We start from the raw sequence: 19,280 nt of genomic DNA on the forward strand, positions 1-19,280 counted from the left end.
GAGAGTTTTTGGATGCTATGGCAGGATGGAGGAGGTTGGCAGATGTGAGCGGCTGGGACAAGCCTCTCAGGGACTGCAGAGATCCCACAAGAGTTCAGACAAGAGCAGACACATCCCTGAACATCCAGACTAAACATGGCTGCATAATTAGAGCTATAATTCAGCAGAGCAGCCACGGCACACAGTGTGAGCCTGTGTCCTTCAGAGAAAGGGCATAACCTAACCACTTACTCAGGCCCAAATTAAACTGTCTGAACATTGTGCCATTGTCTCTTTAAAGCCAAACTGAACAGTGAGTCTGAGGGTATCACATACCGCATCAATATCAAGAATAAAGAGATAGAGAGATAAAGACGAAAAAGAAAACAAGAAAAAAAAACATTCAGTCTTAAAAAGAAAGCTGAAATGCAAAAACAGCAATCTGAGGGAAAGGAAGTTTGGTAAAAACAGTTCTAACCCCCATCGCCCCAAAGCAACAGCTTGAAAAGAACAGGCGACTCGAGGACATGAGCCTGCTGAGAGCAAGTTTTATTTCAGGCATACTTACAGATATCTGGTGACTCGTCTGAGCCATCTGGACAGTCCTTCTCCCCATCGCAGCGCCAGCCTTTGGAGATACAGGTCACCTGGTCCTTACATACAAACTGCTTAGGGCTGCAGGTCTTGGGAGCTGAAAAAAGCAGATGAAAGATGATGTGTCATCAAGAAAAGCTATTGTGACTGGAACTGCTTTTGACGCACAAATACCATTCAAAAGGAAAGCAGCTCTTTAACGCCGCATCTAAAATACAGCAGTGAACAGAAGTGACTATTAGCTCATACATTACACAACTACTTTTTTTTTTTTTTTTAAAGACTTTTCAGCAACCAGTCTGTACTATCCAGGATCTGGACTGGAATTTTCCAGCTCAAAGGAGGATAAATTTTAGCCCAGCAGGGCAAAGCAACATGCAAGGGTCAACCCAAGTTCACAACGATGTTTTTGTATCAAAAGGCCCCAGGGGCAGCCTGTTCTGAAAAAAAATTCCGCTACAAGTTTACTACCAACAGTGGCCTCTTTAACTTCAGTTTGTTTGTTGTTTCCTCTCTTCTTACAGACATCTCAACCCTTTCTGCTTTTTATTACTCTGAAGGTGTTTTTTCAAATTTTACCACAGAAGCCCTTTCATGTGTCAGGGCAAAGACATAACTGGGCATTCAATCACTGTCTGACCCATGGGAAACTGCCGGGCTTGGTAGTTCTGGGCAGTAAGTCAGCAGAGATTGTTGAGGTGTACCACAGGGAAGCAGCACCACAGTAACGCTCATGACCCATTGGCTGTCTGGCACTGCCGACATGCTTTAACTCAGAGAAACACACTCACAGTCAGAGAAACGCTGGACAAATGGACTTCTATCTACAACTTCTGCCAACAGTGAGTTTGTTACTTCTTGAAAAAACTGTCTTAAGTTTGTGAACAATTTGCTGAAAAATACTAAAAGAATTAGTATGCAATGGTAAACGGAGGGTACAATTTCAAGATTGTTAATAACATAATCTTGCTCTAAAATAGCCCAATTAAAATTAAACTGAAAATAATTAAAATTGTAGTACAAACCGCAAAGCAATTATTAAATTCTTGTGTCATAAGATACTGTATGAAAACACTCTCTCTCAGCATAAGGGAGAATGAAGGTGGGTTGCCAAATAAATATAAGGGAACCGTTTCCTTTTAAACCAGTGGTTAAACGTTTTGTGAAAAAGACCATATGGGCTCTTTCAGCCAGGAGGTTGTTGTTACTGTACTAGTGTGCAGCAATGTTCTGGAAAGGACAGCGCCGAAGGTCTCATTGTGATTCTCTGCAGGGACTGAGCCCTCTCTTGCCCTGGATGACTTGCCTCCCTCCGTACTTGGCAGGCAGAGAGGTGTTTGGGGGAAGGGAGGGTGAGCACCGCAAGGGGGCTGGGATGTGACTGAAATCACAAGAGAGCATGAGGCTAGTGTATCATTGCGGTCACGTTCCTGTAAAGTGTCAGACTAAGGGATTTAGACCCTAGCCTTTTCGTCTGACAGTCAAAGTGTATGGGTGAGTCAAACACTATGACTCCTGAGTGTCATGTTTTTATAAATACAATTAGAAGCTGAAGGGTTGCCGAGATCAGATCACAGCATTCCTATTATACTAACAACACCTTGATATTTGAGGAGATTAAGAGACAGAGAGCAGGATTTTAAAATGCAGAGCTACTGCTCAGTCCCTCTCTTCACACAATGGCACGGGCGAGCCTTACAAAGCGAATTCAGCCAATTCAAAAAGGTAATGTTTGAACACAGTTTGGTACAAGAGCGTGAGACACCAAAGTGGAGAGTCCATATTAAACTTCGCAAGGCCCTGGCAGGGGGTAAAATTAGAGACATGAGGGAGAGAGAGGGAGCTGCAGAAGAATGGATAGAGGCCAGTGACTGAATCAATTTAGATGACATGCACACACCCAATCCCTGGGAGTGAAGGAATGAGAGGGAGGCTAGCCATGGCCTGAGGCCAACTTGTTAGTTTTGCTTCCTTTCAGCTTACCAATGTCCTGGTACATTTTGTATGGCGGTAAACACACTGGATTTGCTTGTGCTTGTATGTTGCCATTTAATCTGCCTAAACAACTAACACAGCCACACCAACAGCCACACATTGACCTACCCACGAGCTGAAATGAGTGAAAGTATTGAAACCTGCAACAGGCTGCTATGTGTGGGCATTCCCTTGGTCTCTCTGGTCCCTGTGTGAAGCGGCTGCGTTGAGCCAGTTGTTCCCTATGAGTGGGCATAAAACTGGAAATAAAACATTGTGGGTTCTAATTTTATCATCGCTTTACACACCAGCATGGAGTGACCGCAGAGGGGAGAACCTCTGAGCCTAATTGGAGGTTGTGGCTGAGGAGGGGTTGGAGGTTGGGGGAAGGACTGGCAACCTTCCCCCCTCAGCAGTCCCCTTTCAAAGCCCACTGAAATATCTCAAACAGAGATGTGAATTGTTAATTCAGTCTGCAAAGTTGCTTTTTTTCCAAAGCTACTGCCAAAATGCTGACAATTTTTGGAGGGTCCAAATCAGGCTGGGATGTTAACCATTTGAGTCCTTTCACCTACAAAAGGGAATGAAGAAGGCCTTTATTTGGTCTCCTGGGATAGGCCCAGCAGCACACACCAATCCCATTAAATCAGGGTACAAATTCTACTTACAACCCCTATGAGCCCAATGTCTTCGTCTCCAACAGAGTTCCCTCCTGGTACTGCCATTCCAACTTAAGTACTTCCCGCAGAAGCTGAATAGCAACTTGATCACACTGCTATGACTAAACGGCAGGAATCCCTCCACATTTCAAATCTTTTCATCCACAAAACAGCAAGAATACTGCGTTTTTAAAATGGAATAACGTCACCTTCTGTTGCTTATGATCAACTTTTTAAAAGAAAGATCAGTGAGGTTTATCGGAGGACTCGAATGTGAAAAACTGCCTTCTCCACTTTGAGATATCCTGAGATAAACAACCATCCTTTGGGTATCTATTAGAGCAAAAAACACATCTAATTAGTGATGAAGATGAGATCAGAACCTGAAACTAACTTCCATGGTCTTAGTTCAAACCCTCAAGAGTTTCAAATTTTTCCCCATTAATCAGTGATGAAAACCTATAAAGGCTCCACAGGAAGCCGTGGTTTTATTTCCGAACCCCATCTCCCCGAATCTTTACTTCACTTGTAGAAAACACTGAGGATGTTTTTAAGCCGGCTCTCTTCCGCAGGGATTTTCAGCAACATCAAAACGCCTGTTCCTGTCACTCTTTGATGAAGTTGCTGCATGTAGTACTGGCAGAGTATTTCATTTAAAATACCTTTAGGGGAGAGTGATAGTGTAAAGGCATTAAATATGAATGCTGAGGCAACTGGAACCTGAGGAATGCTTGCAGGCCGGCCCTCTGTCAAAAAAAAAATAAAAAAAAGTCCAGAATATTTGTCCATGAGACGTGGGATCAGGGTTCCCACACTCACCTGGACATCAAATGCAAGGACTTGCAAGGTTTTGTTTTGTGAAATTCAAGGATTTAAAAAAGCCGTGTTTTGGGGTAAGACATGACATTGGTCAAAATTAGATATCGCAGAGGCCTCATTTTTTAGTCATGATCTTGTTAAGTCAAGAAATCAAGGTGAAATCATTAATTTTCTAACTGAACACTGCTGCTATATCAACGAAAACAGCCATCATAGCGTATTCCTCGGGGTGTTAAGTGTTGATGCCAAGATGGAGAGAGGACTAGAGAGCTGACACATATTGATTAATCTGATTGCTATATTTTAAGAAGTGTTCTTGTTATCTTGGGTATGCATGACTGGAGTGAGTGACACGACACTGACTTTAAAAACTCCACTTGTTAACATCAAATTGCTGTGGTAGCACAGTGTTGCTGTAACAGTATCACTGAACAAAATATTTAATTCATGCGTTGAAATCACAAAGCTACTTCGTGGTATGTGGATGCACAGTGCAGCAGCCTGCAGCACTGATTCTTGTTAGACTCCTACCGTACTGCCTGGTTTACGAGCGCACACTGCATTTCCCTCATGCAGGGCTCTGGGACTCTGTGCCGCATAAACAGTGCATACTGTAATTCCCCTAAGCACTGTGCATTACAAAAAGCATTACACACGAACGAACAAACGCACACACACAGCGCGGCACCTCCGAGCAGCTAATGAAAAAGTACTTTCAAAGTCATCCGTTCTTTTTCAAAAAACATATATGCCCTTATTTTATTTTTATCCAATCCGTAAACATTCAAGAATCTTCAAGGCCCACGGAAACCCTGTGGGATGGGACAGGATGGGATGGTGAGTGAGTGGTGTTGTGTCACCAATTCTTCATCAGCAGCCAAGTGATGGAGGCCTCCAGACACCATCACCAGCTGGGACACAACACTGACCCACTTTTCCCCCCAAACTGTCTCTCTCAATATGGCCATCGCTGCTCTACAAATCAACTCCAGACCCACGCAGCACATTCCAGCACCTTCTAATTGATTTCATGTGTATAGCTTCGCCTCAAAAAGACACTCTTTTAAAGAAGAGCAGCTAGATTTTGAAGAAACGTAATGGCTTTGGTTTGGAAATGTTTGTTTCCCTGTGCCGGGGGGACTGGCATTGATATATACGCAAAGTGTACGAGAACAGCGACTTCATGCTGCCCCCGATTTAAAGGGTTTTACCTACACAAAGAGCATCTCTATTTGGCTGTCATAACTATTCCATGTTACAAGTTTGCCTTTGTTTAACATAACACGCCACAACGAAAATGACTGTCCATATAGAACATTGACTCAGCTGAAATGTTCGCCAAGCAAATTGAAATGTGAAAACTACTTTTGTTTCACAAGCATGCCTCTAACACTGAGCTCATCGTAGTGTTCAACCAATCCCATCCCCTCGTGAATAATTTCCAGGCCGAGCGATAGAGCATGGATTCTATTAAATGCTGTTAAAAGATAAGAGTACAAATGGGAATCTGAAATGACTTGAATAAATAAATGGGACTCTGGGTCTTGGTGTGTACGACAGGGTGACAGGAAGGTGGAAAGAACTATTGCTCGAGAGTAAAACCAGGGCTGTTTCTCATCACCCATCACTTCTCCCCTGCCCGGTCCTCCATTGTGGAACTCGGGTCTTCCAGAGTGTTTCATCCACTGAAAAAAAGCAAACCGACCACAGTATGTAATTAGACCCCTGAGGTCAAGTTTGAAGTGATTTCTCTGTGCTCAGTTTAGCGAGATTTCAAAGCAAGAATCCGTGCTTTGTAAGTAACAATTAAAACCAAACAAGGACCACGGGGAAGAGAATGAGGGCAGAGGAACTCGTTGTTATTCCTGGATTTTTGTGGTGCATTAATTATTCAGACGGAAGGACTTTTTTTGAACCACAGAGTCAGAGCACTTTAGATGTGAAAAGGGGAATTCTAGAGTATAACAGGGTAGAAAGCCCAAAGTATTCCCATATGCGAGAGTGGAAAAGAGTGTCATAAGCTCAAACATCAAAAACAGTAGCTAAACACTTGACATGCACAATATAAGCCAATGTCCAATGCTGCGTCCTGGCCTGGCCACTGCTGTGGCCGTTGAATCAACTTCTTCAATGGCAGCACTGTGCAGTGCCCATCCAATGGAAACAACCACTTAGCTTTGTGCAAGCCAAGCCACTGCCCAGTACTGGCGCACTTAACCGGCTTACTGTGCACACACAATATCCATAGGCTATTCAAGTTATAATCCTCAACAGTCATTTTCAAAGAGGTTGAACATGCATAAACAACAGTTGAACTTTGTGTTAGTAGCCTCCCTCATGCCCCAAAAGCCTTTTTGTGTCACGGCACAACAAAGGGGTGCAGCGTTGACCTCGGAGGTAACCCGATGAGGCTCTGCAGGACGTCACAGGCCGCAACCACGGACACAATAAAGACACAGAAAGAAGCAGATTGAGCAAGTGAGATTGATGGACAGAAAGATAAATGTAAATACGCTCATGGACTGACTAAGGAGAGTTCCTCTACACCCACTCTGCAGTCTCAGCATAGCACAGCTCTGTGCACCCATAGAGGAAAAGTCAACCCAGATTCAGCTGTTATGAAAACAGAATATGGGAGCCACAAAATGAAGGCTGGACCACATAAATTGAGGCATTCATTGCAAACTGAGATGGCTGTAAATCCTCTCTGGCTTGCTTCTATCCTCTGAAGCTCACAGAAAATAACTAAAACTGTAAGAATAAGGTATGAATACAGTATGCCACTAAACAAGACGATTTATTTTAGTTGAAGGATGAAATGTTTATATGATTTAATGAGAGTGGATCTCTATGAATCCCTCATTAGGTTCACTCTAAAAGAGGCAGGAGGGAGGAATGTGTGTGGCTCAATAATTGCCAGGAATGAATCATAAACAATGCACAAATGAGTTGTCATCCACTTCACATCTTAACAGATGACCTCTTTGTTCAGTGGTGAAGCCCTAGATCTTCACTTTGTGAAACACAAAAGGTCTTACTTCACATGAATGTTCTTTAGACCGTCTAATAAGGCAGCGGACACTAGAGTCCCAGCAGTGCATTCTCATCAGGATGATTTACCGCTTGCTTATAGTAACACTGATGAGCAGTTTTGTATATTAAATGAGAATACATAAAGTACTTTTCTCAACAATGTTTTAACAATTTCCCCACAAATAGCAGAATTTCATAATGGAAAGGGAATTCTCTCTCTGAGGTTACTTGAGTCTTATCTTAGCTTGGCAACCACAGTTCAAGTCAAACACTACACACACCCTTCAGTCTTGATAGTATTGTTGAAGAGAAGCACAGAGTACATCCAACTGGTGACTGGTCACATGCAGTAAGGACTTTTTATACAGTAACTGAAGGAGGAACTTCAAACTCAGGGTTTACAGGAATTGGAGGAGGAACTTCACACTCAGGGTTTAGGCTACAAATAGATTAAAGATATGTCATGTTCAAATATAAGTAGATAGGGCTGGGTATCGGTACTCGATACCTTTAAGGTATCGACCGAAATAACCCAGTACCAAGTAGTATTGAAACTTCTCCAGTCAAACGATACCTGCATTCGATTATTATTTGTATGGTTTTGCTCGCAGCCAATCACCGCAAGCGTTCTTCGATTTAATGCGACATGTGATTGGCCCACTACCGCAGCAGCTACAACCCATACAGTCTGTGATGGTGAAGTCGAGCGCGGTGTATGTGACGGAGTTGGAAGTTCAGCATGCCGAGATGCCACCAAAATGTTAAAAAAAAGGTATCGAATGAAGTACTCTATTGGTATCGGTATCACTTTAAGGGTACTGGTATTTGTACTGGTATCCTAATTTTGTAAACGATACCCAGCCCTAAATGTGAGATATTTCATTTTTAACAAGTGACAACTAGCTTAGAGCTAGTTACATGTTTGCCAACGGTAAGCGTCTTGACAAACAATGTAACAAGTGTATGTGATTTTCTGTGACAGTCATGGATACAGACAACACCTCTAATCTTTCAGCAACACAACACCACTTACTGAGACAACAACGGGTTTTGGGTAGAAAGATGTTGGATAACATCATGACTGTTGAGTGATGAGACTGATACTTTGGGCATACTAGAGAACAACAAAATGTCATGATAATGTCATTTATTAAAATGGAATTATTGTAAATAAGTTCCATAAAAAGTGTGTAGATGTGACGATAAAGTGTGCTTTAGTAGTTACTAATCTTACTAATTACGTTTTTAATAACTGTATGTGTACGTATTATTTTGTTGTATCAACATTTACCTAGGTGAGGAGTTATTTATTGTATGCAGATTGTAATTACGGTGGTAGTCCAAGTTTTGCAGGATGGGGCCATCTTATTTCATGATGCTGCATTTGATGAGGTAGGCCTACTATAAGTTTTGTACACTGGCAAGGATTGTTTAAATTTACTTAGACGCTTTTTTCCGCTGACCACAAAATGTCCTATATCGCATGAGCGTATGTCAATCATTTCAATTGGTTTTATTTTGTGTTGGTTTTGAGTTGTTTTAAAGTTAACCAACATGCAAGATGAGTTTAGGGTAGCAGGTTATAATGTGGTTTTGAGTATTACTGAAGTTTACACATGACAACTGAAATTAGCTAAAAAATAAAGTTAACTTAGTTGGTTAGATTTATGTGTTGACTGATCATTTTGAATGATTATTCAAGACTGCATCCATTGGTGTGTCTTTTTGAACAGTGTTTGTCACGCAATGTTGTGTCGGACTCATTTTACTAAATGGACCTCAGATGGACTAGATAACTTAGATAACTATCAGTGGCATTTCAGACATGCACAATTCAACAAGGACCTAATAAAAATCCTACAGTCTCTTCGTGACATCAGCAGATTTAGAGGGATATACTGTACACTGAATTCTGCCCATATGTTTGCCATGAAACAGTTACTGACATGAGTGAATAAATGTGTGTGTTACATGTAAAGCCGCCTTCCAATGACTGAGGGCAATGACTGTGGATTTGATAAAAGCTGACAGGTTTGACACATGGCAGCAGTCCATGAAATTGGAATCTTATCTCCATACATCAGATCCTCTCGTCTGGCCAGGTGTGAAAGCCACCAAGGGGCCTTGTGTTCAATCGATTCTCCAGTCAAGCACAAAGCCAGCCTGGCAACATCTGAGGTACAGGCGAGCGTGAGCCGGTGGTGGAACCGAGACTGACACACGAGGAAAAGCAGCTGAAAGTCACTAGAGACCTGACAGGCTTGGTGGTCAGCCTGAGGCATCAGGTGAGGAGTTCACCATCAGTGATGTAGAAGTAAAACAGAAGTCACAAAGCCAGTATTCACACAGCTGTGCCAGGTGTCAGGCAAACGTTGCAACCCGTTGCAACATTTGAACAACTCTGTTTACTCTTCCTATGAAATGCATGGAAAACAGATCTATTCTCCATGTCCCAAGATGAAGATGTGTTTGGGGTTTATGCTTTCATGTGTAGCACGCTCAAACAAACTCAAGTTGAACGAGCCAACATCATATAACTGGCAGGAAATGATTTAGGCAGCCATCATTCTACCAGAGAGAGAGAAAGAACCACAGATTTTATCACCTGCAGAAAGCCAAGGCATCTTACAGCGCTGCATTAACACACACCCACACTCCCTATTTTGTTCAATAAGCCAATCCACTCCTTTTTGGGTCTTAGGAGCTAAATAGGGTAAATAGTGATGTAGCTAGCAGAAAACACCAATTACAGTACACCCCTGCTATTCACAATCAACAAACACTCTTTCATCTGTGGTCTTACGCCTTCATATGTGCGGAACAACACAGAAGACATTTATGTTAATCTGGTTTTAGCTTCTAGTCAGACTTGAATCTACAATGCAGTGCAGGAAGAGGGAGGGTGAAAAACGGGATCTTCTGCATCTGCGATCAAGAATCCCACTGCCTGCTATTATCATCTTACATCTTTTTTTCCCTATAGGTTAAGACCAAAATGCAAAACAGCGGTCCAGAAGCTTGCACTAAAATTTCACTCTGAAGCCAAAGAATGCTTCTGAAAAATGAGACATGTCTGTAACCCACTGCATAAAAAGTAGGACATTTCAGCTATATTTCATTCCAAATATTTTATTCATGTTTATCTTAGGTTTTTTTTCCATGTCAGAAAACTCATTGTAGAGAACCATTTTAGGGGGAAGATCTGTGTCACCTGATGGAGTGCAGTCGACAGCAGACAGCTTCAGCAGTGCAGTACTACAATAACCTTTCCCCCAAGTGGGAAAGCTGGGGGGGAGCAATCCAAGTTCTATTATCTGTTGAATTTGTATGAAGGATGCTGAATTTTTCCAGCAGATGTTTCCAGTGACAGTTCTGAGGAAAAGGTAAAGCCAGGTCCCCATTAAAAGGTCAGGCAAACAGAGTGAAGGCTCCTCAGGAATTCAACCTCTTTAGCCTCTGACCCACATCTCCGCATTTCACCGACAGGATTCTGCTGCTTCTAAAGACTGTTGTGGTCCTGTATGTCAGCTCAGTGGTCATAAGGTAATGCAGTATGGATGTGCTAATATTAAACTTCTTATTTTGCTGTATTTAAATATAAAAGCTTTCACTTAAGGGGTCTGAAATTCAGTCAATATTTGAAAAACACAGATAATTCTATCCTAAAAAAATACAGCTATTTTGTCAGCAAAGGTCTTAACATGACTTATAACTTCAATAGTAACCCATAATCTTCTTTAATTTCATGCCACCAATCATTCGTTAGGAGCAAGCAAGCATGATTTCAAATTGTGAATAGGCCTACCTAATTTGGAATGAAGCTCTTCATATGTTTATTCATATTCCCTCATATTATCCTGGATGCACTGATTGTCAAATGTCATCACAACTGGATACTTGATGGGTATCAGGTCATGGTACTGGATTTTGTCAGTCTAAAGGATCACATCTTTAAGTGCCGAAATAATAAACATAAACCAATACCAAAGATCAGTAGAAATAAAGGGCTAAACTATCTACTATGGATTTTCCTGGAGCATGGTACGGTATTCTGACCTTGGTCTCTCTCCAATCCTTTCTCAATCCCAAGTTCATGCTGTGGCCCAGCGGTGATCCAGACAAATCCAGCTCAAGCAGCTGACCTTGGGGTTTGAGTCCGCTCACTTGACCATTTCCACCCTTTTAGACCAGTGCAGCCATTGGAGAGCTGGCGGATCAACACTCAGCCATGACATAAGACACATATCATTTCCACCAGTGGTTATCCATGATGTAACCCCATGTGTCAATCTCAGGGAGAGCCTCCAGAACTGATTCTCAGTTGGTGAAGTTTATTTAGTTTCACCCACCCACCCACCCCCACCCCTTCAGCTGGTCCCTCCCCCCTGCAGTCACATCCACGTTGGATTAATGGTCTTCCTGTGTCCAGATGTTACATACTTATGGAGGAGGTGGGAGGAGCTTGCTGACTCCTGTAACCTCAGCTATTCCTTTCACTCCGAATAGCCTACATCAAATTCTGGGAAGCTCAGATACCGCAAAGTCTTTCGAACCAGACAGGGAAAATAACAAAAAAAAGAAAGATTTTTAAAAAAAAAAAAGCACTGATAATGTCAGCTGGCTCAATGACGGTATTAATGTGTTACTTTTCACTTTGGCTCAAAAGCAAACATGGATTGTGAGTGTGGAAGGAACTGTCAGATTTCTGCTCCAAATACTGTATCTATCCAAAGAGCCAAGGCAACAACTGGAGGACAGAGGACATCCACACTAAGGCATGACTTCATGAGTCTGTGACACATCACAAACCTTTTGGATTTTTTTTTTAGTCCAGAACTATGACAATATGTACAATTCAAAATGTACTGTAGGCTTACAAAAGAGCATGGTGGTTGAGTTTATCCATTATAAGCAAACCCAATTGAAAATGGTGTTCATTTAAGTACAACCTTAAAAGAATATGGTAAATCAAGCTTGTGACAAAAATTGCTAATTAATTTGTTATTTAGTATTTTCGTCATTCTCGCCAAGTGTTCAAAAAAAAAGGGAAAAAAGCAAGCTATTCGCTCAACAGGTCAGCATAGAGGAGGAAGGATGCTCTTTAGAATATCTCATTATTATTATCAGGGATTAAGGAGCCCCATTTGCGTCTGACACTTAAGAGGGTAATTGCACGACTATCAATTCATTTCCTTATCAGACAGTAGGCTACCTGGCTGTCACTGGGGCCCGTTTGATAAATTCTGATTTTCAGCTACCGACGCTGCACGTCGGGACAAGCCGCGCCATTAAGACTACCTTCACAAGCAACACAACTGTTGTTTCCATATGCGCAAAGTAACTCAAAACAAACACGAAAACTGATCCGACCAGTGGCTTCCACAGGTTTGATCCGAAACTTAAGCTTGCTGCTCAGATTTTTTGAACAAAACCAGGAGGCTATTTCGTTTGAATGGTGTGCTCAGCATCGAACTGTGGCCATACACAAAATATACATGGGGAATTGGGTTTTTCTTGGATAACAGAGCGGGGATATTGCCGTTTTGTCGCAGTCAGTTGGAGATGATGTCTTTTTGTGGAAATGGGCCGTTAATTCAAATGTTGCGATTGCCTTTTTACCTGCTGAATATTCCAAGTGTGAATAAGCCCACTGCCTGCCATCCTCGCAGGCCTATTCTGTCTGGTCAAAAATGAGCATTGTGGACACGCAGACACATTTTAGGCTAAAATAATCAGCGCAGTGCTTGTTTGTGCGGCACTTTCTCAGATTAAAGGCTTTTTTCGCGATCGATCTCTCCCTCAGAGAAGCCTGGTCTGGCATACTGTGTTATGGAGACAACCTATTCGCTGTGCTGGCTCCAACTCTGGTGAATGTAGGCCTGTACACAGATGCTTTGCAGAAAGTGGTCATGCTCCCTTACTATCACAATGCAAGATAACATAACAGGGTCTTACCTTCGATTGCTCCGGCAGGAGATACGATCTCCCAGCAGAGTATAAATCCCAGGTAGAACAACCTCATCGCCATCTCCTGAGCAATGCCCGATGGCACTGCTGTTAGAAAGGAATACAGGAAAAGTTGGCTAAATTTCTAAAACCAAACAAACCGATCAACCACCTCATCCGAACCCCTCAAATGGCCCGGTGCGATTGTCCGTTCAGTTGCACCCTCAGTCCCGCACACTGAACGCTTTGGATGGGGCTTCTCTAACAAAAAGAGACTCGCTACAGCCTGGCGAGGCTATAGGCAGTGCAGCTGCACAGTCATGTATATTTCTAATTGATTATCGGCATTCAAACATGATGCACAGTGTAACCCCTATATCTCTATACTGAGGTTTAGATTTCACCACACCATGCCACCAGAATCCGTCCACTGCTAGGAACTAACGGCGCTGTTCAAATTATTCCATGCCAAACTAAAAAAAAATTAAAAAGTAAAAGCGTTTTCCCTCGGAGCGCCAATGCCTCCTTTGCTTGTGGTTACATGAGTGGATGGTGAATCTCTGAAGCCCCAGCGCTGTGGACTGGCCCGTGACGTCACCAGCTCGAGTCCTCAAAAACGGGAGAACTACGCGGCGAACGCTCTGTGCGCATGCGTCACCACACCTCCTTTTCTCGTATTTCATGCGCTTTTCGGCCATAGCTCTGCCTTCAATCATGGTGGTGGGGAGAGAGGCAGGGGATGCAACCAGCCCCCAGGCGGCAGGTCTAAGCCTTGCAGCCAATTTGACATGGTGGCCAACGGTGGTACTGCAGCCTAAAATTCACCTGCGGCCCAAAAAGCGTTTTTCCCATAGACGGCCATTGTAAAAGACAGTCCTCTAAAACTGTTCAGAAGATACCTACAACACCACACAAGACCTTAAAACACTCTTTCAATTATGTATTTTTTAATCATGAAGGCCGATTTTTTTTTAAATCACTCAGAGCCGTTTAAAAGGCTGTTTTTTGTGTGTGACGTCACCCCAGGGTACGAGCTAAGCACGCGCCTCTGAGCTCTGCATCGGGGACGAGCGTCCTGCTTCCTCTGCTGCTCCGTCTGTCAGCTGTGTTCCTACAGTCCGGCTTCGCTTTTATTAAGATATTAAGTATATTACATCAGTAGCCCACCGGTATTTAATATATACAGATAACAACTGATCACCGAAAACTGAGGTTTGGGATTAGGTGTGTTTTCTGTGCTTGTTCATGACATGGAGATGTAGACAGCAAGCTAACTGTTAGCCTTGTTTTTAGCCTACTTGACATGTACTCCACAGTCTGTCGGACGAACCCAGCTAGTCTGACATTACATGCTATTCATCACTTTTGTATTTCGTTGTGAATTAACGTTATGTTATTTTAATTTTTTTTTAAATAAACGATTTTAAATAACTTGCCCTGCACGTGATTTCTAATTCAGTTTCATGACAGTATTGTATGGTGCTGTGTGGTGAACCTGCTGCATGGTAGTGACTGTGAGTCCAGCTGCCAGTCAGAGTTACACTGTGTTTCTAAACAGAAGTGTTTGTGGCTGCTGTGAACCAGGTCCACATTTAGTTTTGACAGATAAACTAACTGTATGATGACATCTTGTCAAACTACCACGGCAAAGTGCTGTAAATGTTTGTACAAGGATAACTTACAGGGCCAACTCGTGATTTTCATTACCTAGTTCTGCTAAGTAACTAAAATAGCAAGGAACTGAAGCTGCATTTAAATGTCAGAATGTAATGTATTTTCGATTGGATTGGATGCCTGTTTGAGTCGAAGATAACAACTCCATCTTGTATATAATTTTCTAAATCCTCTTACAAAAATTGAATAGGTTATTTAAACTAAATTAGATCTACATGTTGAAGCTGAATGAACATTAAGTATTGAGGGGCAGACGAATATGAACTTTAGGAGATTCCTTCTCTCTCTGCTCTCTCAGCCGCCCCTCCCCCACCAAACTGTCCGTTCCCACGCTCCACCTGCACCTGCTCGCTCCAAGGAGGTTCTATATTGCTCGCTCCCGACCTGCTCACTTGATTACGAGAGCGCGACTGGGCTCGCTCGTGGGCCCGCTACTTCTGGCGGGAATACGTAAGCAGACACTACTGCGCAAGTTCCGTGGGCCGCACATCACGGAAGTAAACCAGGAAGAAAAAAACTTTTTTGGCGTATGCGCTGGGTGAGCAGCTTACGTTCAAATGAATGGGCGGCCATTTTTCCGTTCAGCCTCCAGTTAATATAGAACCTCCTTGGATGCAACTGGCGCCCTGGAGCAGCCATGTTGGCTCAATATTTATTAACAATACTGGATTGGGTTTTTCTGGCTATGAAGGTCTAAGCGATGACAAGTAATGATAACCTTGCAAACAGATTTACAACTTTAACACGCTGTTTTCAGTTGATGAATATTAGGCCTGGTATAGGCTACCTGCCTTCCCTGACAACAGTTATTTGAATTCTTCTTCAGCTGTGCGTTGTTGTTGGTGGAAAAATCAATAAGCTACCTGCAGTTCATCTCTCAGTATCTCTACAATACAGAGGATCCAAACGGTAAAAATGTTATCATTTTGTCAATCGAGGACTGACATTATATAGGCCTATTATACGTCAAAAGTGTTCTAATTTGTTTTAATTTTTGCTGTCCAATCATTTGGACTATGTCTCACTTTATTTCAAATGGGTCATAGCCTCATTTTGGAAAGAAATTCCTATAAAGCATGTTCTAGTAACTTCTGGCCTTTGTTGCATGTAGACTAAAATATAACCTAATCTAAGACACTTTTGCTAATCCAACCGTTTCAGCAGCGCCTGACTCACCCTCGCCCATTCAGATATCTGCCTCTAACTGCACGATGTTGACAGCTTCAAACTCAAAGGGAAAAGGCACCGAGTGAGACAGTTCAATGAGAGCTGTATGTGTGTGTGTGTGGATGCCGTGGAAGCCCTCCAACTCCTGCATTCCTCACTACATCATGCCCTCTAGTGGTACATGAAGATGAGAAATGGATATGATTGTTGTGAAATGGATATGGCTGTATGAGTTTGGCTCAGTGAGGCCGTACCAAAGAGTTGCTTTAATTCATCTTCCAAGCTTCAGTCAAAGATAATACTTTGCCATAAAAATAGGAAATGATTTTGCTTGGTTGCCAAGGCTAGGGGCAAAAGAGACTTTAATCCGTCTGGAATTCAGATAAAGAGCCTGTCTACAGTATATCCCCACTCTGTTGGCCCAATAACCCTGGCTTTTAGTGAGTAATAAAGCCAAAAATGTTTCTAAATATATGGAGAGGGGTTTTATGTATGTCAAGGTTCACCTTATCCGTTTTCTATGTGGGTTTGCTATTTCAAGGATAAAAACACATTATCCATAGGGATCCCTACATCTGGATATAAAAAGATAAGTGACATCAAAGAGGAATCGTTTTGCCTAGTGAATAATCTCAGATGTTGAAGAGGGAAACTGGCACCAACAGGAATGTGGGTAGGTGGACAGCGGAAATTATTAACAAATGTAGTCATCTTTTATAAATAAAAAAAAGAGATAGATTTGTGTTAAGTTACCTTATGGAAAAAAAGGGCTCCAAAGGCAGATGTAACCTTAACAAGATTCTGTTTATAGTTGTGAACATACAGTATGTAACCTTAGTAAGATCACTTTTCATAATTGTGAACATATAGTATATTTGAAAGGTTGGGTATTCTTGTAAACCCTCTAAACCTGCAGGGGGCGCTGAATACTTGGCTTACTGAAAGCCACTATTCAGATCATAACCAACATTTCACTAACAGAAAAAGAAAACCAATATGTTGGATGCAACATTTAATAAATCTTACATGACTCCTCCCTCTCTGAAAAAGCACTGAAACAACATGGTGATCAAAGAGTCACTTGGTTGAAAAGAAAACATCAGAGGATCTTTGCTGCTGGCATAGCCATTTTTTATTGACAGCCCAAGTGGCTCGTAGATGACTCTTTTTACAAGTCTATGGCGCTACACAGTTGTACCACTTCTTCTTTCCCCACTGAATGCCATTTAATCATGGGTACTAAAAACAACAGATGTGTATTTCGCGCTACAAATATTGAGCGTAACCTCATTGGCACTGGCGTTATGAATAAGCATGCCTTCCAGGGTTTTTCAGCCTACAGATGTTTATCCGGGACCAGAATCATAGAAGAGAATGTGAGGTATGTGGAGAATCTGTGAAAAACATGCCTGAAGTGTCTGGGTATCTCCTGAATCCAAGCACATCCTCACGCCTCGGCCTGAAGCTGCACATAAACACAAATACACAAAGCTTGAGGGGAAAAGAGAATTAATGGGGGCAGTATTATGAACGTTTATTTGCAACCAAAGTATCACTCGATGTATTTCATTAATGCCCTTGTGCAGGCTCACTGGAAAACAGGATTTTGTCAAGTCAGTGAATTTACTTAACATTGGTGTCTTCGCTGTCAGTCAACACAGTAAATCAACATGATAATTGGTCTCACCTCAACCTGAGAATGCCCCCTTTGTGGGAGGAGGGTTGAGTATTGTCATCTAGGAGAGACAGACGCCAGCATGCTGTGTGGGAGACAGTTTGAAAGAGTGCCAGTGTAAACACTCCCAGACCACATGTTCTCCCAGGGCAGAGGGGCTGGCCTCTCTCCAGGCACATCTGCACACAATCCCCCAGCCTTAGCAAGCCAGCCAAGGAGACAGAGCAGGGCAGAGGAGGGAGTGGAGGGAGAGAGAGAGAGAGAAGGGAGGCTTACAGAAGCTCTACTTTCCCAGACAGGGAGAACCTGCTTCTCCTGTGACAAAGACAGTGTTGCTTTCACGGTGGTGTCGATGATGAACGTGATGACAGCTGAAATGAGGATATATATATTGAAATGAGGAAAAGCAGTATGTGAGGGGAGGATCACAAGAATGCACTGCTATATGCAAAGTTAGAAAGAATTGTGTGTGGGTGTGTTGGTGGTAAGGCTGACCACCATCTGAGCAACTGTACATCCCTATCACGCCACTAGAACTACATGCTGTAGTCAGCTTGGCTACCGTCATTACCCAGCCTGCCCACATCCTTGAGAGAAGATGGATTGCCGCATAAATCAAGCCCATGACTTTCACACAGCCATGCTCTGCATCTGTGGCTGTACTGCATGTATGCAGCACACTGCGCCTTTGCACTGTGTGTATTTTTTTCAACAAATTTCACAGTGGTGCATTCATTTTTTTCAGGAAATTTAACTAGTCCAAGTCATATTGTGATATTGTGACGATAATGTCAATGGCTGTATGTACGCCCATCTGTCTGACATCTCCCACAACGGCTTCTCTCGGTCGCAGCCTCTCGGTTTGCTAGTAAAGTGTGTCTTTGTGCATGTTTTCACAGAGAGGTAATTACTGAGCAAGCTATGCTGACAACACCTGAGGAATGTGGAGCATGCACCAGCAGCCTGTGTTCTCCTACCCCCCACCCTCACCACCCTCAGCACCACCACACACACACACATCTCCTCCCTTCCCATCCCCTCCCCCATACGATCCATTGGCAGGAGCCCCACTCCAACACAAAGTTCACCATGACTTATTCACAGGATGCATAGATTTGTAGATCATTCAAAAATATGTTCCTATATGTGATATTGAGGTTGTTGTAACAGGAAACATACTTTGACTCTATCGGGTTAAATTGCTTAATTGCCAAAAGTCTATTGTAGTGTACAGTTTCAATCACATCTGAATATTTCTGTGTGTTTAAACAGCAGAGGAAACTCTATCCAACAAACCATGCTCCCAACAGGCCCCACTATTCCCGTTACTGGTGAATTCACAGTGTGGGTTGGCTGGCTCTGGCACTCTGCTGACTGAGTCACTCCCCAAACTGTCCTTGAGCTCAGTGGAACTCGCAGCCCATCTGGCTGAACACCGGCACCATATCAAAACATCGCATAGATTTACACAAGGGGAGCGAATAACTCTGGGTGACCTAATTGTGGTATGAAAAATGGTCCCAGTCGGAAAAGCGTCAATACTGGGCTGGAGAGAATCATGGCAACAGAGAATAATGTTATTCTTATGCAAATGCAACCAAAACATCAAGTTTTGACATTGTGTGTATGCGTATGTGTGTGTGCATGTGTGAGAGAGAGCGAGAGAGAGAGATTATTAATTCAGCTGAGCCTCTCCCCTCTGTCTGACTAGACAGTAATGATGAAATCAGGGTGAAATCCCTTGTGCATGTAGATCAACA

At 42.7% G+C, this 19,280-nt stretch overlaps 1 protein-coding gene across 1 annotated transcript in view; it reads right to left on the reverse strand.

The window, feature by feature from the left end:
- Positions 1–13,144, reverse strand: part of LOC139642038 (low-density lipoprotein receptor-related protein 1-like) — an 88,217-nt gene extending 75,073 nt beyond the window's left edge. Inside the window, exons 1-2 of the mRNA XM_071516734.1 lie at positions 13,014–13,144; positions 548–670 (exon numbers count right to left, since the gene is read on the reverse strand). Coding sequence (XP_071372835.1) covers positions 548–670; positions 13,014–13,086 — 196 coding nt within the window. The 5' untranslated portion in view covers positions 13,087–13,144. The remainder of the gene's footprint in view (positions 1–547; positions 671–13,013) is intronic.
- Positions 13,145–19,280: the final 6,136 nt, after the last annotated feature.

This window comes from Centroberyx affinis, unplaced genomic scaffold (genome assembly GCF_046629955.1).
Source record: "Centroberyx affinis isolate AG114_WGS23_722 - 3 ecotype Tasmania unplaced genomic scaffold, CSIRO-AGI_Caff_v1 ptg000428l_1, whole genome shotgun sequence".
NCBI classification, from domain to species: Eukaryota; Metazoa; Chordata; class Actinopteri; order Beryciformes; family Berycidae; genus Centroberyx; species Centroberyx affinis.